The sequence below is a fragment of the Lutra lutra genome, chromosome 15, assembly GCF_902655055.1.
Source record: "Lutra lutra chromosome 15, mLutLut1.2, whole genome shotgun sequence".
Taxonomy (NCBI): domain Eukaryota; kingdom Metazoa; phylum Chordata; class Mammalia; order Carnivora; family Mustelidae; genus Lutra; species Lutra lutra.
This window is the reverse complement of record NC_062292.1, coordinates 54258491-54276938: the sequence shown is the minus strand read 5'-3', so window position 1 is coordinate 54276938 and position 18448 is coordinate 54258491. Positions and strand designations below refer to the sequence as shown.

General features: G+C 37.7%; 1 protein-coding gene across 1 annotated transcript in view; it reads left to right on the top strand.

Annotated features, from left to right (window-relative positions):
- USH2A (usherin) overlaps window positions 1–18448 on the top strand; it is a 705277-nt gene that overhangs the window by 344492 nt on the left and 342337 nt on the right. The window contains 3 exon segments of the mRNA XM_047705734.1: window positions 9173–9332; window positions 10716–10887; window positions 16823–16970. Coding sequence (XP_047561690.1) covers window positions 9173–9332; window positions 10716–10887; window positions 16823–16970 — 480 coding nt within the window.

Sequence of the window (18448 nt, the reverse complement as noted above, 5' to 3'; positions counted from 1 at the left end):
AGTTATAAGATAAATCCCATATACTCCCATGACCCTCCACCCACCAACCAGCCTTCAAACCCATGTTGTCTGCCTTCTCTCTCATAACTAAAAAGTATCTGTCCTCGCTCTAAGTCCAAATCCTCCTCTTTCATACTAGATTCCATTTTTTCATGTAATTAAGGCAAAGCTCCAATAATTCTCTCCTCTTTTATCCATTACTAATTTTGCCTTCTCTGCTGGGTCATTCCCATCAATATACAAGATAATTTTTATCTCATTGAATTTATCTTTTTAAAATCCCTGGACTCGGGGTGCCTGGGTGGCTCAGTGGGTTAAAGCCTCTGCCTTCAGCTTGGGTCATGATCCTAGGGTCCTGGGATTGAGCCCCGCAGCGGGCTCTCTGCTTGGCCAGGAGGCTGCTTCCCTTCCGCTCTCTCCGCCTGTCTTTCTGCCTACTTGTGACCTCTGTCTCTCAAATAAATAAATAAAATCTTTAAAAAAATAAAAATAAAATAAAAAATGAAATCCCTGGACTCTACTTACCTTCTCTCTGTTGTCTCTCTTTCCTACTTTACAATAAAATTTCTTGAAGAAGTTTTTTTTATATTCACTATCTCTGATTCTTATATATATTATTCTTATACAGATATATATATGAATATATATATGTATTATATATATGAATATATATATATGTATTATATATATGTATATATATTCACTATCTCTCAAACTCACTTTGAGTTTGAGAGTTTCACAAACTCACTTGATTCAGGCTTTGACACCCATAACTTCACTGGAACTTTATTGCACAAATACAATGACTGCTGTATTGTTAAACACTGGTCAGTCTGTAGTCCTCATCTTGTTTGACTTATCACCTTTACAACATTTGATTTATTTGACTTCCAGATACTATAATCTTGTTTTTCTCATACCTTAGTGGTTGCTCTTTCTTTGTTTTGTTTTGATTTGATTTGGTTTCTTTAGTTGATTTGTGCTTTACTCCCAGAAAAAGGAAAATCTACCAAAACATTTGAATCCCTTTACCTTTTCTCTTTTCTATCTACATTTGCTCTATTAGTGTTCCATCCACTTTAAATATAACCTATGTGATGATATCTCAAATTATATCCCAGTCCAGTACTTTTTCCTGAAATTCAAAATTAATATTCAAATTTCATAATTGACATCTCCATTTGTTTGTCTAGTTAATGTCTCAAACATGAATTCTTTATCTTCCTCTTCAATACTTGTTTTTTTCTGTGATCTTTTTCAACCAAATTAATGGTTACTTCATTTTTGCCTTTGCTTAGGCCAAACCTTGGAGTCAGCTTTGATTCCTTTCTCTCTCTCCCATACTCTATCTGCAGTGCACTGAGGAATCCTATAGTTTTGCCTTTAAAACATACCCAGAGATCCTTTTGAGTGATTTCAGCAAAATGGCAGAATAGGGACTTCTTGGTTTGATCTACTAATCCCCCAACAACCAGACCCTTGCCCAGCAACATCAATTTGAACAACTATTCACACATAAAATTATCTTCACAAGAGCCAAGATTTCCAAATAAGGGATTATAACACTTGGGTAAAGCACAGAAATAAGAAAAGATGCATTAAGGAGAGTAGGAAAGATCAATTCACAGTACTTGCATTTATCCCTACCCCAAATCCAGGCAGCCCAGCACAGACCAAGACTCTCCCCATGGGAGATGGAGAATAAAGTGAGCACCTAATTCACTACCCCAGAGCTGGCCTGTAGAGCACTAGACTGAGTCCTAGGCTGACTCCCTGTATGGAGCCATCATACTACTTGATTTCAGAATATATTACAAAGCTATTGTATTCAAAACAGGATGTTATTGGCAAAAAACCAGACATAATATATCAATGGAACAGAATACAGAGCCCAGAAAAAAACCATGCATATATGGCCAACTAATGTACAAAAGGGAGCCCAGGATATACAATGAAAAAGGACTATGTCTTCAATGCATGGTGTTGGGAAAACTGGACAGCCGTATGCAAAAGAATGGAACTGGACCACCATCTTACCCCATTCACAAAAATTAACTCAGTGCACTCAAGACTTGAATACAAGACCTGAAACTATCAAACTCCAAGAAGAAGTCATAAGTACTAAGCTCCAAGACAGAGGTCTTGGTGATGATTTTTTGGATCTAACACCAAAAGCAAAGACAACAAAAGCAAAAATCAATAAGTGAAACTACGTCAAACTCAACAGCTCTGCACAGAGAAAAATCAAATCGAAAATGCAACCTACTGAATGAGAGAAAGTACTTGCAAATAATATGTCTGATAAGGAGCTAATATCCAAATTGTATAAAGAACTCATGCTACTCAATAACAAAACAAATAAGAAAAGCCAGTGCAATTAAAAAGTGGACAGAAGATCTCAGTAGGTTATTTTTCGAATAGAGACATATAGATGGTTAATAGGTACATGAAAATATGCTCAACATGACTAATCATCAGGAAAATGCAAATCTAAGGGATTTGCAAAGACCCTCACATCTGTTAGAACAGCTATCATCAAAAAGGCAAAAAATAACAAGTGTTGGTAAGGACGTGGAGAAAAAGGAACTCCTGTATGTTGTAGCTAAGAATGTAAATTGAATGCAGCCACTATGGAAAACAGCATGGAGCTTCCTCAAAAAATTAGAACTAGGGGCACCTGGGTGGCTCAGTGGATTAAAACCTCTGCTTTCGGCTCAGGTAATGGTCCCAGGGTCCTGGGATCAAGTCCCATGTCAGGCTTTCTGCTCAGCAGGGAGCCTGCTTCCTCCTATCTCTCTGCCTGTCTCTCTGCCTTCTTGTGATCTCTGTCTGCCAAATAAATAAATAAAATCTTAAAAAAAAAATTAAAACTAGAACTAAAATATGACCCAGCAATCCCACTTCTGGGTATTTACCCAAAGGAAATGAAAACACTAACTAAAAAAGATGTAAGTGCACTCATGTTCACTGCAGTATTATATATAATAGCCAAGACATGGAACCAACTTAAGTATCCACTGAGGGATGAAGAATAGAGAAAATGTGGGATGTATGCACAATGGAAGATTATAATATAATGAAATCTTGTCACTTGCAACAACATGGATGGACCTGGAGGATATTACACTAAATATAAGAAGTCATATAGAGAAAGACAATTACCATATTACCTCACTTGTATGTTGAATTTAAGCATAAAATGAGCTTAAAGATTCGAATACACACTGCACACACACATGTACACACACATACACACCCAAACAGGAATGATATTCGGCCATGTAAGGAGGAATTCCTGCCCTTTGAGACAATATGGATAGGTCTGCTAGGTGAAATAACTGAGACACAAAAAGACAGACACTACATGTTTTCACTTATGTGTGGAATATAAAAGCCTAAGTCATAGAACTAGGGAATAGCATCACGGTTGCCAAGGGATTGAAGCCAGACGACCTCTCCCTGGGGAGAGGAATAGGGAGGTGTCGGTCCAAGAGTGCAGACTTGAGCTCTAAGGTGATAAATTCAGGTGATCTAAGGTGTAGCATGGCCAACACAGTTAACAATACTGTGTTTATGCATGAAAGTCATTAAGAGAGTGAATCCTGAATGTTCTCACCACACACACACACAAAAAAGGTAATTATAAGAAGGGTATAGAAATGCTAACTAAACTTATTGTGGTAATCATTTTACAACATATATGGATATCAAATAATCACAATGTACATCTTAATCTTATATATGTTATACATTAATACCTTATAAATCTGGGGCGCTGAGCCACCCAGGCGCCCCCACAGTAGCCTCTTAAGTGAGATTTATGCTTATGCTCATGCTCGTTGTAGTCTACACGCCCCAGCAGCCAGGGCGATAGTCATGATATCCATCTGATCATGCAACAGTTCTGTTCAAAGTCCTCCCTCGCGTTCCTCACAGCATCTCAGATTAAAAGCCCAAATCTGTGCAAAGCCCTACAAGGCTCACATGACCCAGTCCCTCATGAAATCTCTGATGTCATCTCTTCTTTCTGCCTTACTTGCTTGACTCCTTGCTAGCCATACCATGCGTGTTCCTCCTTTCAAGACTGCTCTGTTACCTCTCCCTGCCGTAGAATCCCAGATTTACTCTCACCTGTTCCAGGTCTTTGCTCAATATGTCACTTTCCTGCCAAAGACTCCACTGACTCTTGCCTTTTAAAATTACCCAGCACAGGGCGCCTGGGCGGCTCAGTGGGTTAAAGCCCCTGCCTTCGGCTCAGGTCATGGTCCCAGGGTTTTGGGATCGAGCCCCACATTGGGCTCTCTGCTCAGCAGGGAGCCTGTTTCCCTCTCTCTTTCTGCCTGCTTCTCTGCCTACTTGTGATCTCTGTCTGTCAAATAAATAAATAAACTCTTTAAAAAAATAAATAAACAAATAAATAAAATAAAATTACCCAGCACTCCTGATTCTTCTTGCTCTATTCTATGTTTTCTTTTTTTTTTTTTTTAAATGTCTTTTTTTTTTTTTTTTTTTTTTACAGCTTTATAAACATATATTTTTATCCCCAGGGGTACAGGTCTGCGAATCGCCAGGTTTACACACTTCACAGCACTCACCATAGCACATACCCTCCCCAATATCCATAACCCCACCCCCCTCTCCCAACCCCCTCCCCCCATCAACCCTCAGTTTGTTTTGTGAATTAAGAGTCACTTATGGTTTGTCTCCCTCCCAATCCCATCTTGTTTCATTTACTCTTCTCCTACCCCCTCAACCCCCCATGTTGCATCTCCTCTCCCTCATATCAGGGAGATCATATGATAGTTGTCTTTCTCCGATTGACTTATTTCGCTAAGCATGATACCCTCTAGTTCCATCCACGTCGTCGCAAATGGCAAGATTTCATTTCTTTTGATGGCTGCATAGTATTCCATTGTGTATATATACCACATCTTCTTTATCCATTCGTCTGTTGATGGACATCTAGGTTCTTTCCATAGTTTGGCTATTGTAGACATTGCTGCTATAAACATTCGGGTGCACGTGCCCCTTCGGATCACTACGTTTGTATCTTTAGGGTAAATACCCAGCAGTGCAATTGCTGGGTCATAGGGTAGTTCTATTTTCAACATTTTGAGGAACCTCCATGCTGTTTTCCAGAGTGGTTGCACCAGCTTGCATTCCCACCAACAGTGTAGGAGGGTTCCCCTTTCTCCGCATCCTCGCCAGCATCTGTCATTTCCTGACTTGTTCATTTTAGCCATTCTGACTGGTGTGAGGTGATATCTCATGGTGGTTTTGATTTGTATTTCCCTGATGCCGAGTGATATGGAGCACTTTTTCATGTGTCTGTTGGCCATCTGGATGTCTTCTTTGCAGAAATGTCTGTTCATGTCCTCTGCCCATTTCTTGATTAGATTATTTGTTCTTTGGGTGTTGAGTTTGCTAAGTTCTTTATAGATTTTGGACACTAGCCCTTTATCTGATATGTCATTTGCAAATATCTTCTCCCATTCTGTCAGTTGTCTTTTGGTTTTGTTCACTGTTTCCTTTGCTGTGCAAAAGCTTTTGATCTTGATAAAATCCCAAAAGTTCATTTTTGCCCTTGCTTCCCTTGCCTTTGGTGATGTTCCTAGGAAGATGTTGCTGTGGCTGAGGTCGAAGAGGTTGCTGCCTGTGTTCTCCTCGAGGATTTTGATGGATTCCTTTCTCACATTGAGATCCTTCATCCATTTTGAGTCTATTTTCGTGTGTGGTGTAAGGAAATGATCCAATTTCATTTTTCTGCATGTGGCTGTCCAATTTTCCCAACACCATTTATTGAAGAGGCTGTCTTTTTTCCATTGGACATTCTTTCCTGCTTTGTCGAAGATGAGTTGACCATAGAGTTGAGGGTCCATTTCTGGGCTCTCTATTCTGTTCCATTGATCTATGTGTCTGTTTTTGTGCCAGTACCATGCTGTCTTGATGATGACAGCTTTGTAATAGAGCTTGAAGTCCGGAATTGTGATGCCACCAACTTTGGCTTTCTTTTTCAATATTCCTTTGGCTATTCGAGGTCTTTTCTGGTTCCATATAAATTTTAGGATTATTTGTTCCATTTCTTTGAAAAAAATGGATGGTACTTTGATAGGAATTGCATTAAATGTGTAGATTGCTTTAGGTAGCATAGACATTTTCACAATATTTATTCTTCCAATCCAGGAGCATGGAAAAATATTCTATGTTTTCTGTAGCACTTTTCAATCATATACCTCTAACATCCTTAAACCCTGTTGGATGTTTTAGTTAAAACCATGCTGTCTCCTATCTTCCTCACCTGTAACACCTTAGATGGTCTTCTTCATCCTGGTCTCCCCCACTCCCCAGCTGGCATAGACATACAAGTTTCCTAATCCATGGAGGAGGATACTTTGTCACAGGAGAAACTGGATATCGATGGTAGCCCTGGAACTAATTGCTACAGACGGCTATTGCTCATCTGAGGCAGATATCCCTGGTGAGTTCGAGTCAGGTGATCAAGGTCACTTTCAAAGTATGGAGGCAGAGTGGGAAAGGGAGTGAGGTCTTCTGTACTAAGGAGATACTACAAGGTGATGATATGATGATGATGCAGTCTGACCTCACCATCCTGAGGATGGTAACTAAGTATTATTAACTAAGATAACTAAGAATTAACTAATGATTTTTAGACATGCAAGGCAGTCCCAGCAAACACAGACAAGCAATCATCAGGCCACATTCGAATGGTATGACTTCCTTACCACCTACAAACTGGGTAGCCAAACCCCTACCTCAAAAAGCTAGAACGTAAGGAAGCAAGAAAAACTGCCCCACCACAGAGTCCATTGGCCAAAGAACACTCTAGCACCCAGTCTCATTTGCAGCTGACCAAGACAATCTGAAGTGGCCAAGAGAGAGGCTCATGCAAAATATTCCAAAATCACTTGGAATCCACCTCATGGAATACAATTTCGGCAGAGGCATATTCTTTTAGAAAACTTAGAGATACTCTGATGTTCACATACTACAGCTTTCTTCTAATTGTACTGACTTACCCATTAGGGATTCCTGCTTTACTCTGGGTTCTGTGTCCTCTTTGATTTTGCTTCTGAAACCAGACTTAGGAACAAAAATCCCTAGCTTTCCCTGCCTTGGGAATGCAAGGAATTCAGACAGATAACAGAGAGGAGAAGCTGCTTGGTCACCAAGTTCCTGCGAATCAAAAGGAGAAAGTGAAGAGAAGAGGCGAATAGAAGATAATGTATTAGCATGTTAATCCATTATAATTTTGGCCAGAATTGGACCTGCTAGTAGGAGCTGTTCTTTGCTTGAAATTTTCCTACGGCAAATAGTAGTTTCCACTCATTGTAGCATATGAGACCACTGTTCTCACGATTTTTAACTTAGCAAGTTTCAAAGAATGTTGGTCCAAATGAAGGTCTGCCAGTTCTGTCTGACTTGCGCACACACGATTCAGCTGTTCCTGTCATGTCTCCGGCAGTCCCGGGCAATGCCAATGCTGCCCCCCTTCACCCCCAACTTCAACGTGTCCTTGTAACACATCTGAGCACATTGCTGGAGGGTGCCCACCTCAGCCCGTACCACTGAATACCAGTAGGATAAAATTTTAACAATAACAAAGCTGAATCCAAAGCATTATGAGTCTCTTCTTGATGACCAACCACTCTTTTGGTCTAGAATAACTATATTTAGCATAAAATTATTTGCCGTTTTTCTGATGATCTACATGTTTAACCAACTGACTATACTTTGCATGATTGTCAAAGTGTTCTTTTCTAATTTAGTTCTGCTATCAGTGTAATACAAAATCTATCTCTCTAAATTAGGTTGTATTTTATTAGTCTTTTAAATATTGAATTGTAATGGTTCAACGTTAATGAGATTTAAAAATATGTGTCACTTAAATTGTGACCAACTTATTTCAAAAATATTCCAGAAAATAAGAATTTCTTCCAGTAGTATAAAAGTATGCATGATATTTAAATCTTGGTAAAGTTGACTGCACTTTGGTTAGATTCATCAATAAAATAATTATTGATTACCTTTGTAAGTGAAGTGCTCAGGGTATTTCAGAACTGAATTGATAAATCACAGATTGATTTATTCTAATACAAGGAAAGGTGATATCCCTTATAAAGGCAGACAGGTAGAACGTACTGGGGAGGTTCATGGGAGGGGGAGAGATCATTACTGGAGGAGTATTATCCCACTCCCTCAGTCATTGGTCAAACCCAGCTCAACTGAACCTTGATCATCTCACTCATTAGTTCCTTTTTCATTTGTTCAAACACATATTCAGAACCTACAATGTACCAGGCACTGTGCTAGATACTGAGGACGAAAAATGAATCCTTCCCTCACCATGTTCAGTTAAAAGGATCAGATAGTCACGTAAACAAATGATTATGACAGGGTTATAATGCCTTGCACAGGGCGAGTGCAAATCTGTGGGAGCCAAATCCAAGGAGAGGATAATAGCTCCACCTTGTGCCAGGGGTCACGGCAGGATGTGTTAGGAGAAAGAAAGGGGCTTTTGCACTGAGCTGGGCAACTTGAAGGTCAAACAACAGTTGGTCAGGGGACAGGAGAAAGGAGTTAGGCATTGTTACAAGTTATGTATTTGCATTTCAAAACCAACTCCTCTTGTCTTCAAATATGCATTAAAAATCATTTAAATGTCTCATTTTTTTTTTCATTTTATTTTATTTCTTTTCAGTGTTCCAGAATTCATTGTTTATGCACCACACCCAGTGCTCCATGCAATACGTGCCCTCCATAATACCTACCACCAGGCTCCCCCAACTCCCTACCCCCCTCCCCTTGTTTCTCAGAGTCCATGTTTATTTTTTAACCGAGCGGTTGAAGTAGCTCTAAACTCAGAAAGCGATTTACCTGGTCATAGGCATTCAAGAGGACAGTCAAATTGTTAAAATGAAAAAGTTAAAGCAAAAGTTTGACCGACACCTATCTACTTAAAAATAACCGTAGCATAGTTAACGGATAAAACAGCCTATATCTTATTGCTATTGATTTTTAAGGCTATTGATTCTTGTTTTAAGCTTCACTTTAGCAGTTCTAAGAAGTGAGGATGTAGAGGAGGAGTGGGACCACCTGAATAAAAAATATGATGGTAAATAAATTCTTTTTTTTTTTTTCCTCCAACCTCTAGATTTACCAGTATTTACACCCCACCGGTTTGTCCTCAGTGCCTGCACATATGTGGGATGTACAAACAGTTCCCTGGTCGTACTGTACACGGCACAGAGGCCACCAGAGCACGTGGATTCCCCACTCCTGACCGTCCTGGATTCCAGAACCATACATGTGCAGTAAGTAGAAATGTTGTCTCTGTCACACACTGGTTTATGCAAGAATCCCAGTGAGCTCAATCAAGGGAAAGGTTTGTGACATAAAATTAATTTTATTGTGATGAAATGCATAGAAGTGATTAGTTCAGTGGTTCTGGGAACCTTTGATTATCACTTGCCAACTTAATTTCCATTTTGTCTCTATGCAATCAGGCTGAGCTATGTACGTACACAGAGTCTGTGCAAACTTCAATAAAGGGGAACTGACCACTTACAGGACTGCCTAGGGCTTTCTGTAGGAGAGTGTCATCCATGATGAGTTGGAATTAGAGTCCAAATATATATTTCCTTTTTGAGTATAAGCTAGGACCTTCTTGTTCCCCTCCGGTTGAAGTCAGAAGGGAATTTTCACATAGAGGCATGTTCAGGTTATTTTTTATATGAAGTGATTCTGACCCATTTCCCAATCTCCGAGGCGCAAGGTGTACCGTCATACCAAATCTGAACTTAAAAGCCTCTCCTGCAACAATTAATACTCATTTGCATTCATCTCTTTCGGTCTCAGTTTTCCCACCTGAAAGAGAAGAGTTTGGGCTGAGTAAATTAGGATATTCATTCAAACTGGGAAACACTATGATTCCTACCCCCATTGTTCTGGGTCTGAGCTGTCCTCCTGGCTTTCAGGCTGCCCTAAGCTGAGCCCACATTACTTACAGAAAAGATCTCCCACTACTCTAAGTATCTCTCAGCTTACCAATTTCTGTCTATTTTACGAACTGTCCGGCTCATGTTTGCTGACACTATGTAAGCCATATGTGGAACATCTCTACTTTTCCTTCTGCCTACCGTATCCCATCCATCAAGTAGACAGTCTTCCATGTCTAGGTAGTGTCTCACCTTATCCATGACGTTTGATTTGACAACTTCAGCACTGCAGTCTGGCTTCTCTGTATTCTGGGGTGGCATGTTAATTCGACATTAGATGGCTGTGTTTTTTCAGGACAATTATGTTATTTCTCTGTCTCTCTCTCCCGTTTCTCATAAATTCTCAAATGTCCTACTTCTCTCAATTCTTGTTCTATGGCTTAAGTTCAAAACTAAATACTCACACATTTTTTTAGACTATTAGCTAATTAAAATTATAAGTAACGAAAGCAGGCACTATGTCATATTTTCTTCAGATCATTCAGAAGAGACGTGTAATAACAACTTGGTTTGTTTTTTTTTTTAAACGTTCAGTGTGTGTGTGTGTGTGTGTGTGTGTTTTAAGTGGCATACATCCAAGTCCATATGCATCCTTTAAAAATCTTGCACCAAAAAAAAAAAAATAAATAAAAATCGTGCACATTCCAGATTTGACTTGAAGGAATGATGGATAGTCATGCTATATTTTTCCATTCCCAGGTGGAAGCAACCAAGCACTGTACATGGGATTCTGGAGCGCTATATATTATATATTTTGAATCACACGCATGATTTTGCAGTTTGGGATGTCATCTATAACAGCACTGAACTTTTTCAGGATCACCTGCTAGAATATTTGTCCCCTGGTAATAAATATCTCATCAAGCTGGGAGTAAGTTCACTTTACTTCTGTCACTTTCTCTTCCCTTCTCTTCTGCTTCTCTCTTTCCTTTGTCCCATCTTCTCTCGCTCGTTTACTTAAAAACAAAAACAAAACCAAAAAAAAATCCTAAAACGCAAACCCATGTATTGCTATTGAGACTGAAAACTAACCTCACACCGTAAATGGGAATGTAATCGAATACCTACATATTTATTTTGTATTACACAAAATGATGGCATAACAGTCCGAGTCAGTCAATTTTTTCCCCAGATCTAATTTGGGATTATCAGAAATTATTTCTTCTTTGTTATTTCTAGAATGTCATAATTGGTAAGGGCTTTTTCTAAAATGCTTGAATTAATAAGGTTATTTCCCTGGGGAGCTTATATTCATTTGGAAAACAATGTTCGGTATGAAAATTTAAGTCATGTATTTTAAAATGAAGGTTTAAATGACCCCCAAATATTCTAGATTGTTATTATAGTCTGGTTTACATTACACTTCTATCTCAAAAGAACAGTCACTTAATAAAACCCTAGAATCAACATACTTTAGAGGTCTTTAGACAGACAATAGCATTTTTTAATGCAAAATAGCACTTTTATACAAAGGTCTTTTAAAAGACCTTGATATTACTGTGGAATTTATACTCAGTGGTTCCTTTTGTTTTTTGATGAAATATAATCTTTTTTAAGTGTAATAGCACATCTGAAAATAACTGAATATAAACATGAGATTGTCCCTATTTGTTTTAAACACACTCTTCATTTTATAGCAATACCTATATAAGGATATTTGCTTTGATAAATGCCATAGAAAATATTCTGCTCTTGATTATGAATAAATTTACATTTATGTAGACACTGTGTATGCATTCATTTTACTTAACATGCTCTTGAATGCTCTAAATATTATACCACGAGAAAATAAACTACATTCAACTATTGCTAACTGTCTGACCTGACATCCCAAAACAAGGGCAATCAGACAATGTTAAAAATCCTCTTCAGAACTGACTCTGTGTGCCTAGGTGTTCAGCACCAGATGGGCTTTTGAAACAGCATCTTTGATTACTTAGTTTTATTACTCAAGATGTAAGAAGGGTATTACTTTGATTTTCAAAAACAAATACAGAAATCCAGACTATTTTCAAAACAGTGGTAATATCAAAATCCAGAAAACACTCTATTCTTTAGAAGCAACCAAAATTAAACAGAAATTTTGTACTCTTGGTTTTTATCAGGAGGCAAATGTCATGAAACAAAGTTCTGCTCCCCAGGCAATTTTTAGGATATGCTGTGCAATCAGTGTAAATCCATCCCAATCTCCTATGTTTTACATATCTGCGGTATCTTGAAAAATAAATACCGCTATTGGGAGGCTGCTCTCTCGCGTTTCAATTCACATTTTGCTATCAACTGTGTAACCAAAGGCAAATGCACTTAATTGCACTGATTTTTATGTTCTTTAAGCCTAAAATCAGGGCTTTGAACTAGATGATTTTTAATGTCTCTTTGAGCCCTAAAATTACATGACACTAAATCATTTTGTGATCTCAAGCAATATTCTATGGAGTCAAATGAGATCTGTCAGCCCCAGAGTAATGTTGATGCAGGACGTCATAAAGATGTGGAAGTCTTTGCCCTTACTCTTGTTAGGGAAATAAATATGCTCACATTATTTTTGATTTCGCTGTGTTTAGTAGTAGAGGAAATACACTAATATATTTCAGGAAGTAGTCAACTAAAAAGTTCTTTTTTTTACCTAATTCTATAACAAGTAAATTAAGTGAACCAGAACATTTTAGGTTCATCTTGGTTAATTGAAGGATTATTATATATTTCACAGTCTCGACATAATAACTAGCTTTCAAGGTCATTAGATTAGTAGATGGAGATTAGGTTCTCAGCCAAGTGCAGTTGCCTTTATAGATAGTCTTAGCATATTGAAAGTTCTGGAAAATAAAACATACAGATGGCCAAGCCCTTAAGAATAGAAGAAAATACATGAGGTTTCAAGCCACTGTGATTTACTCTAGACTCAGAGACAGTATGTTACTTCAAGTAGCTTCATTTAATTTTTCCTGTTGACTTGGTTATACACTCCTGAAAGGTAGAGACAGTCTCTTTCAAAATTCTATCTGCTGAGTCAAGCACAGTGCCTGGTAGGAACTAGAAACTCAGCAAACAATTCTTGAATGAATGGATGAATGAGTAAATGAACACTAAGTATATGTATTTCATAAAGAATCTGAGACTTTTGATATGAACTAAATGATTTGCTGTAGGATGTCCGAGTCGGGGACTGTGTGGATCCAAGCATATGCTTTTTCTACTGAAAGAAACAGCAAAATGTGTCCCTACACTCCACAAATGGTATTGTGGAGTATGGTAGCTCTGAATAAAGATAATGAGTCAGCAATTAAATAAAGATAGTGAGTCAGCAATTAAATAAAGAAGCTAGTAATACAGACTATAGCAAGATACGTACGCCTTGATAATTTTCATATTATAGCTAGACATTTGCCTCCTGATGAATGTTAAGTGTTAAATATCTTTCCTGGGGGCACCTGGGTGGCTCAGGGGTTAAGCCTCTGCCTTCTGCTCAGGTCATGATCTCAGAGTCCTGGGATCAAGTCCCGTACAGGGCTCTCAGCTCAACAGGGAGCCTGCTTCCCCAACCCCCCCTCTTCTGCCTGCCTCTCTGCGTACTTGTGATCTCCATCTGTCAAATAAATAAATAAATAAATAACTTTCTTTCCTGGAAAGATTCTTAGAACTGATGAGCTTAATTTTTCAAAAGATCAGTTATAGATACCATGGCCTTGTTCCATTTCTTCATGCTTTAGGGTTTGCTGCATTCTTAATATCCTCAGAGCCTACTCTGAAAACAAACTATTGAAAAGAGGATGGTGGCTTTGGATGTTCCTAATAGTCATCATTTCAAAATAATTGATACATATTGATTGATTACTCATTTCTTTATACCAAAATCCAATCCCCTATTTGATCAGAAGTTAGTGGACATTTCAGGGTGGTAGTATGTCATTTGTCACTTAACAAAAATGGCTATAACTGGGGAAAGCTATAGGAGATGGATTGAAATGCCTCATTGTTAAGGCTCAGAGGCTTTCAAAGAGCTTTCCATTTCATAAAGGCATCTTTAATCAATCCTACTATTTTGTTTAGTTTTTCTAAGTCAGAATTTTAATCAGCATTCAGTTGTATTGCATGCAGTAGTCTCCAGTGCTGGTGGGTCAAACAAGACACTGATCGGTCTGATTTCATTTAGATAATACCAGTTAGATTCGACCAATCAGAAGCAACTTTAAGAGCATTTTTTCCCTTATTTAAGGAACTGCTCACTTAGCACCTCTAAATTCATGCAAAAAGAATGTGGAAAAAACAAAAACAAAATAAAATATTTTGCAGGTAATTCTCTTATCTCAGCAGCCTCTTTATAAATTCTGTTTTATTTGCAAGAAAAATTCTCTTATAAACTCATTGGATTCTTAAAAGGCCCCTTTGTCAAATTATGAGTTTAGATGACATAGCCCATAACCCAAAGATCAATCCTTCCAAACCAGAGGATGTCTTTATTTATCTCAAATGGCATCCCAAAATTCTCAAAACAAAGTAAATTTCAATTCACATTTTATTTTCAAATATATACAATTACATGTCTTATAATATTTCTTTGGGAAGAGTTAGCTAGGGACAAGTCTTAGGACATAAATAAGAAAAATAATAGTGATAAGTAGACTATCTGAATTAAATCTCAGTGTGTTGTGGATTTAACAGTAAGATGCTCCAACATTTTTCCCCTCCTAAGGAAAAAAAAAATCTAGGAACTGAAAGTGGATATATTTCTGTCTCTCTGAGGACTGAAAAGAATGCTCTTTCTATCATTTCCCTTTGATAATTCAGCTGTCCCACTTGGGACAGCTTTTCCTGCCATGTTTTCTAGCGGACTTTTAGTATGTTTGAAAAGTCTTTTTTTTTTAAATTTTTCTATTTTAATGTTCCAGTAGTTATTTCTTGGGCTAGCAATGACATGTCCTAGAGCTTTGAGTCATGGTTTGGTCACAAGTTCAATTGATTCCTCTTTATTTGCAAAGATTCTGTTCTCAGGAAGGGGATAGTTTATCTCTTCCATATATATGCACATGCTGCAGCTGAGAATTAGAGGGAATCCACAGAGGTTAATTAGGTCCCAGTCTTAATGCAATTTCATGCCCAAGCCACAGTTTAACCCACCAGAAATTTGCTTACGCTGATGAGAAATTATCCTGTATAGGCTACCGCTGTATTCTTACAAGAGAACATGAGATTGAACTCCATGTCAACTGACCATGTAATATTTATACTTTGAATACTTAGAATAAAGAATTTGCAACAACTTGTTAAATGGTATACTGCAACGTAAGAAGAATATCTTTAAAAATAAGTCAACTCTCTCTTATTTATAGGGAAAAGAATTTCAACTGTGTTAATTATCAAAAGGTTATTCCCTTAATATCAAGCTGAAAAGCAGGAGACAGGCCCAGAGAAATAAAAAGGTGTTTTAACTTTTTGTGCTAGCAATATCTACCTTCCCTGAAAATGGACTGAATGCCTACCTGCTTTTTACATTGTCCTAGGATTTTGCTTCATTTTCTTAATCTGTTTTCAGTAAATTTTAGTGCTTTTTGAAATATTTTTAAATTTGAGCGCATTACAACTGGAACCTAAAGAAATATTGAACAAAGGTTAAGTGTAGTTTTCAAATATCTGTGTTGTATAAAGATATGATTGCTAATATTTGCTAGCAAATATGGTCTGGAAAAACCCTGTGTGTCTGTCTCTGCTTCCTGGAGAAATGTTTATCCAATAAGTTAGGTAGCAAAGATATTTTCCTAATACGCTTAAAACATTTATTTTGGAATTATTTGTATTTAATTATGAGAGTGCACACAGAAGTTTCCAGGTATTTTTTAAGATTTTTTTTTTTCAGATTTTATGTATTTGAGAGCAGGGGAGCGGGGAGAGACAGGGCAGAGGGAGAGGGACAAGCAGACTCCATGTTGAGTCCAGAGCTTGTGCTAGAGCTCGGAGCTCGATGCCAAGACCCTGAGGTCATGACTTTAGCTGAAATGAAGAATCAGATGCTTAACCAAATGAGCGCTCCCAGGGAGACCCCCTCCCCCCCAGGTATCTTTAACATCCATATTTTCATTTATGGCATTAGTAATACCTTATTAGGGAATGGGAAGATTCTGTGATCACTTTAAGTTGGCCCTGTAATGAGCCCATTTCCTCTGGCATGTAAGTAAATGATTTGACCCTTTAAGCCATTAAACAGTCACTCAACAACTGCTTTGTTGCTGATACATGAGAAATACTATTTTATTCAATTTCAAATTATGCAGTACTTTAAGCATATTGGTTACACTGTCGCAATGAAAGTGATTATATTTGCTGTAGATCTTTTCGTTTACTCCAAATTACTTGTTTTTATCCTGAAGTAGTTTCAGTCTCTAGTACTTCCCTCCCGTCGTGCACACACACACGTGTGTGTCTGTGCATGCACGCACTTAATTCCTTCTAGGAAACTTTGTGCGAGGCTGATTTCATCAAGGGGATTCACCCAGGCAATAGATGCTCTCTCTCTAGGCTCTAACATAGGATGCACTTATAATTTATACATGCATACGTTTTGGGTTATTTTCTAATTATTGGAGATGGCTGTCTTATGTCCTAAAAAGCGAACTAATTAAATGTCAGGCCTCAGCATTGCACAGATTTATTTGGTGGGGTGGCAGGGCCGGGGGTGGGGGCTGGGGGGATGTGGACAACAAAACTGTATTTCAAAGAATCTGGAACTCTTGTTAGGAATCCTCTGTTTCCAAGGCTCACTAAAACTTTTGGGACCCAGAGTGAAATGTGGTTTTGGCGTTTCTCCCCAGGCTTGCACAGGGGGTGGGTGCACCGTGAGCGAGGCCAGTGAGGCCCTAACTGAGGAACAGATACCCGAAGGAGTGCCGGCCCCCAAAGCGCACTCCTACTCACCCCACTCCTTTCACATCTCCTGGACGGAGCCTGAATATCCAAATGGTAAGTGAACTCTTTTAGCCTCAAGTTAAAAAGATGATTAGCAAAGGTAAATTAATATTCTAAATGGCAGCTTATATGTGGTGCTTAATTTTTAATGATCATTTTAGCACATAAAATACCTGAGATAGTATCATTGTCTGTAGTTAGGAGATTGTAGTTTTTAGGCTAACACACAATTTTGGTGGCTCAAAAGTGCTCCCTTTTGATAGTTCTTGTGTACTGCATCTTATTGTTCAATACGGTCCAGGAGAGGTAGAGAGAACAGATGAGAATTCCCAAGGTGCTATTGTGACAGTGACATTATATTTTCAGGGAGTTTCTATTTTTGACAGTTCTTAGTTCATTCTCGGAGAGGCAGAGAGATGGAAAGTCCATGCACATCTTGTATTTCAAAATGCTTTTGATTGAGTAAGTTTATCTTAGAAGAGACCACTTGAAACTCTGTATTTTAATATAGTATATGTAAATTTGCCAGCATGCAGTTTTTAAACAGTGCATATATTAAATATATGTGTATTTCTACTTGTTTAACTTCAAGTTGATTGCATATATTTCTAAATGATATACACATCTTCGCATAGTTTAGAGAATTAAGTTAGCCAGTTGTAGTTCGCTTAAATAAAATCTTATTATAAAGAATTTGTAAAAACTTGGAGGTAGAAATTACTTTATTCATTTATTAGAAAATCTTTAAGTTTCACACAACATACTGTCCTTGTTCCACACTGGTGGACACTTATGTACCATCAAATTTTGTTCCCTTTAAGACAAACATCAAGATTTTTAATCTCCTAGAAATTGTTTTAAGTAGCTTGTTACTGAAAATTGAGATGGCCTCCTTTAGCATAGCCAAAAAGAATGGAAGAAAAAAATTGTAATTTTATTAGTTTGTCTTATGTTTACTATGATATTATTTCAGTTATCTAATTTTAATTAAACTTTTGGCAAATGCATTAGATGTATTTGAGGTAATGGAGGGAGCTCAAATAATTACAGTGAGTGATTATCTCTGCTATAGAAGTGATTCCTGTACTGTTACAGATTTCCTACTAAAAAAATAAATGGATTTCTATTTGACACTTACATGAAAGAGTAGAAAAATCTTGTCATACTTCGTGCTCCACAAATGTATCTAGCCCATAGATGGCAATGCAAATATTAGTGATTTATTCCAGTTGGATTGGTATTAAATGCCATTATGTGATTTGCATCATAGAACATTTTCCTTCATACCAGTTGGTCATGGCACCTGAAACCACAACTGTACTCAGAATCCTAGGTGGACCTAGAGAAATACTTTCTATATTTAAAAGAATATTTGCATACTATGTTTTGTGCATTTACAAGCAATTTTAAAATATAGTCATTGAACCAAAAAGAATTTGAAGTTTTGCAGATTTCTTTAAACACCTTAATTGTATTCTAAAGTCTTGTGTTTAGTCACATCAGAATTTTCAAAATTTTTATTGTAGGGCAGT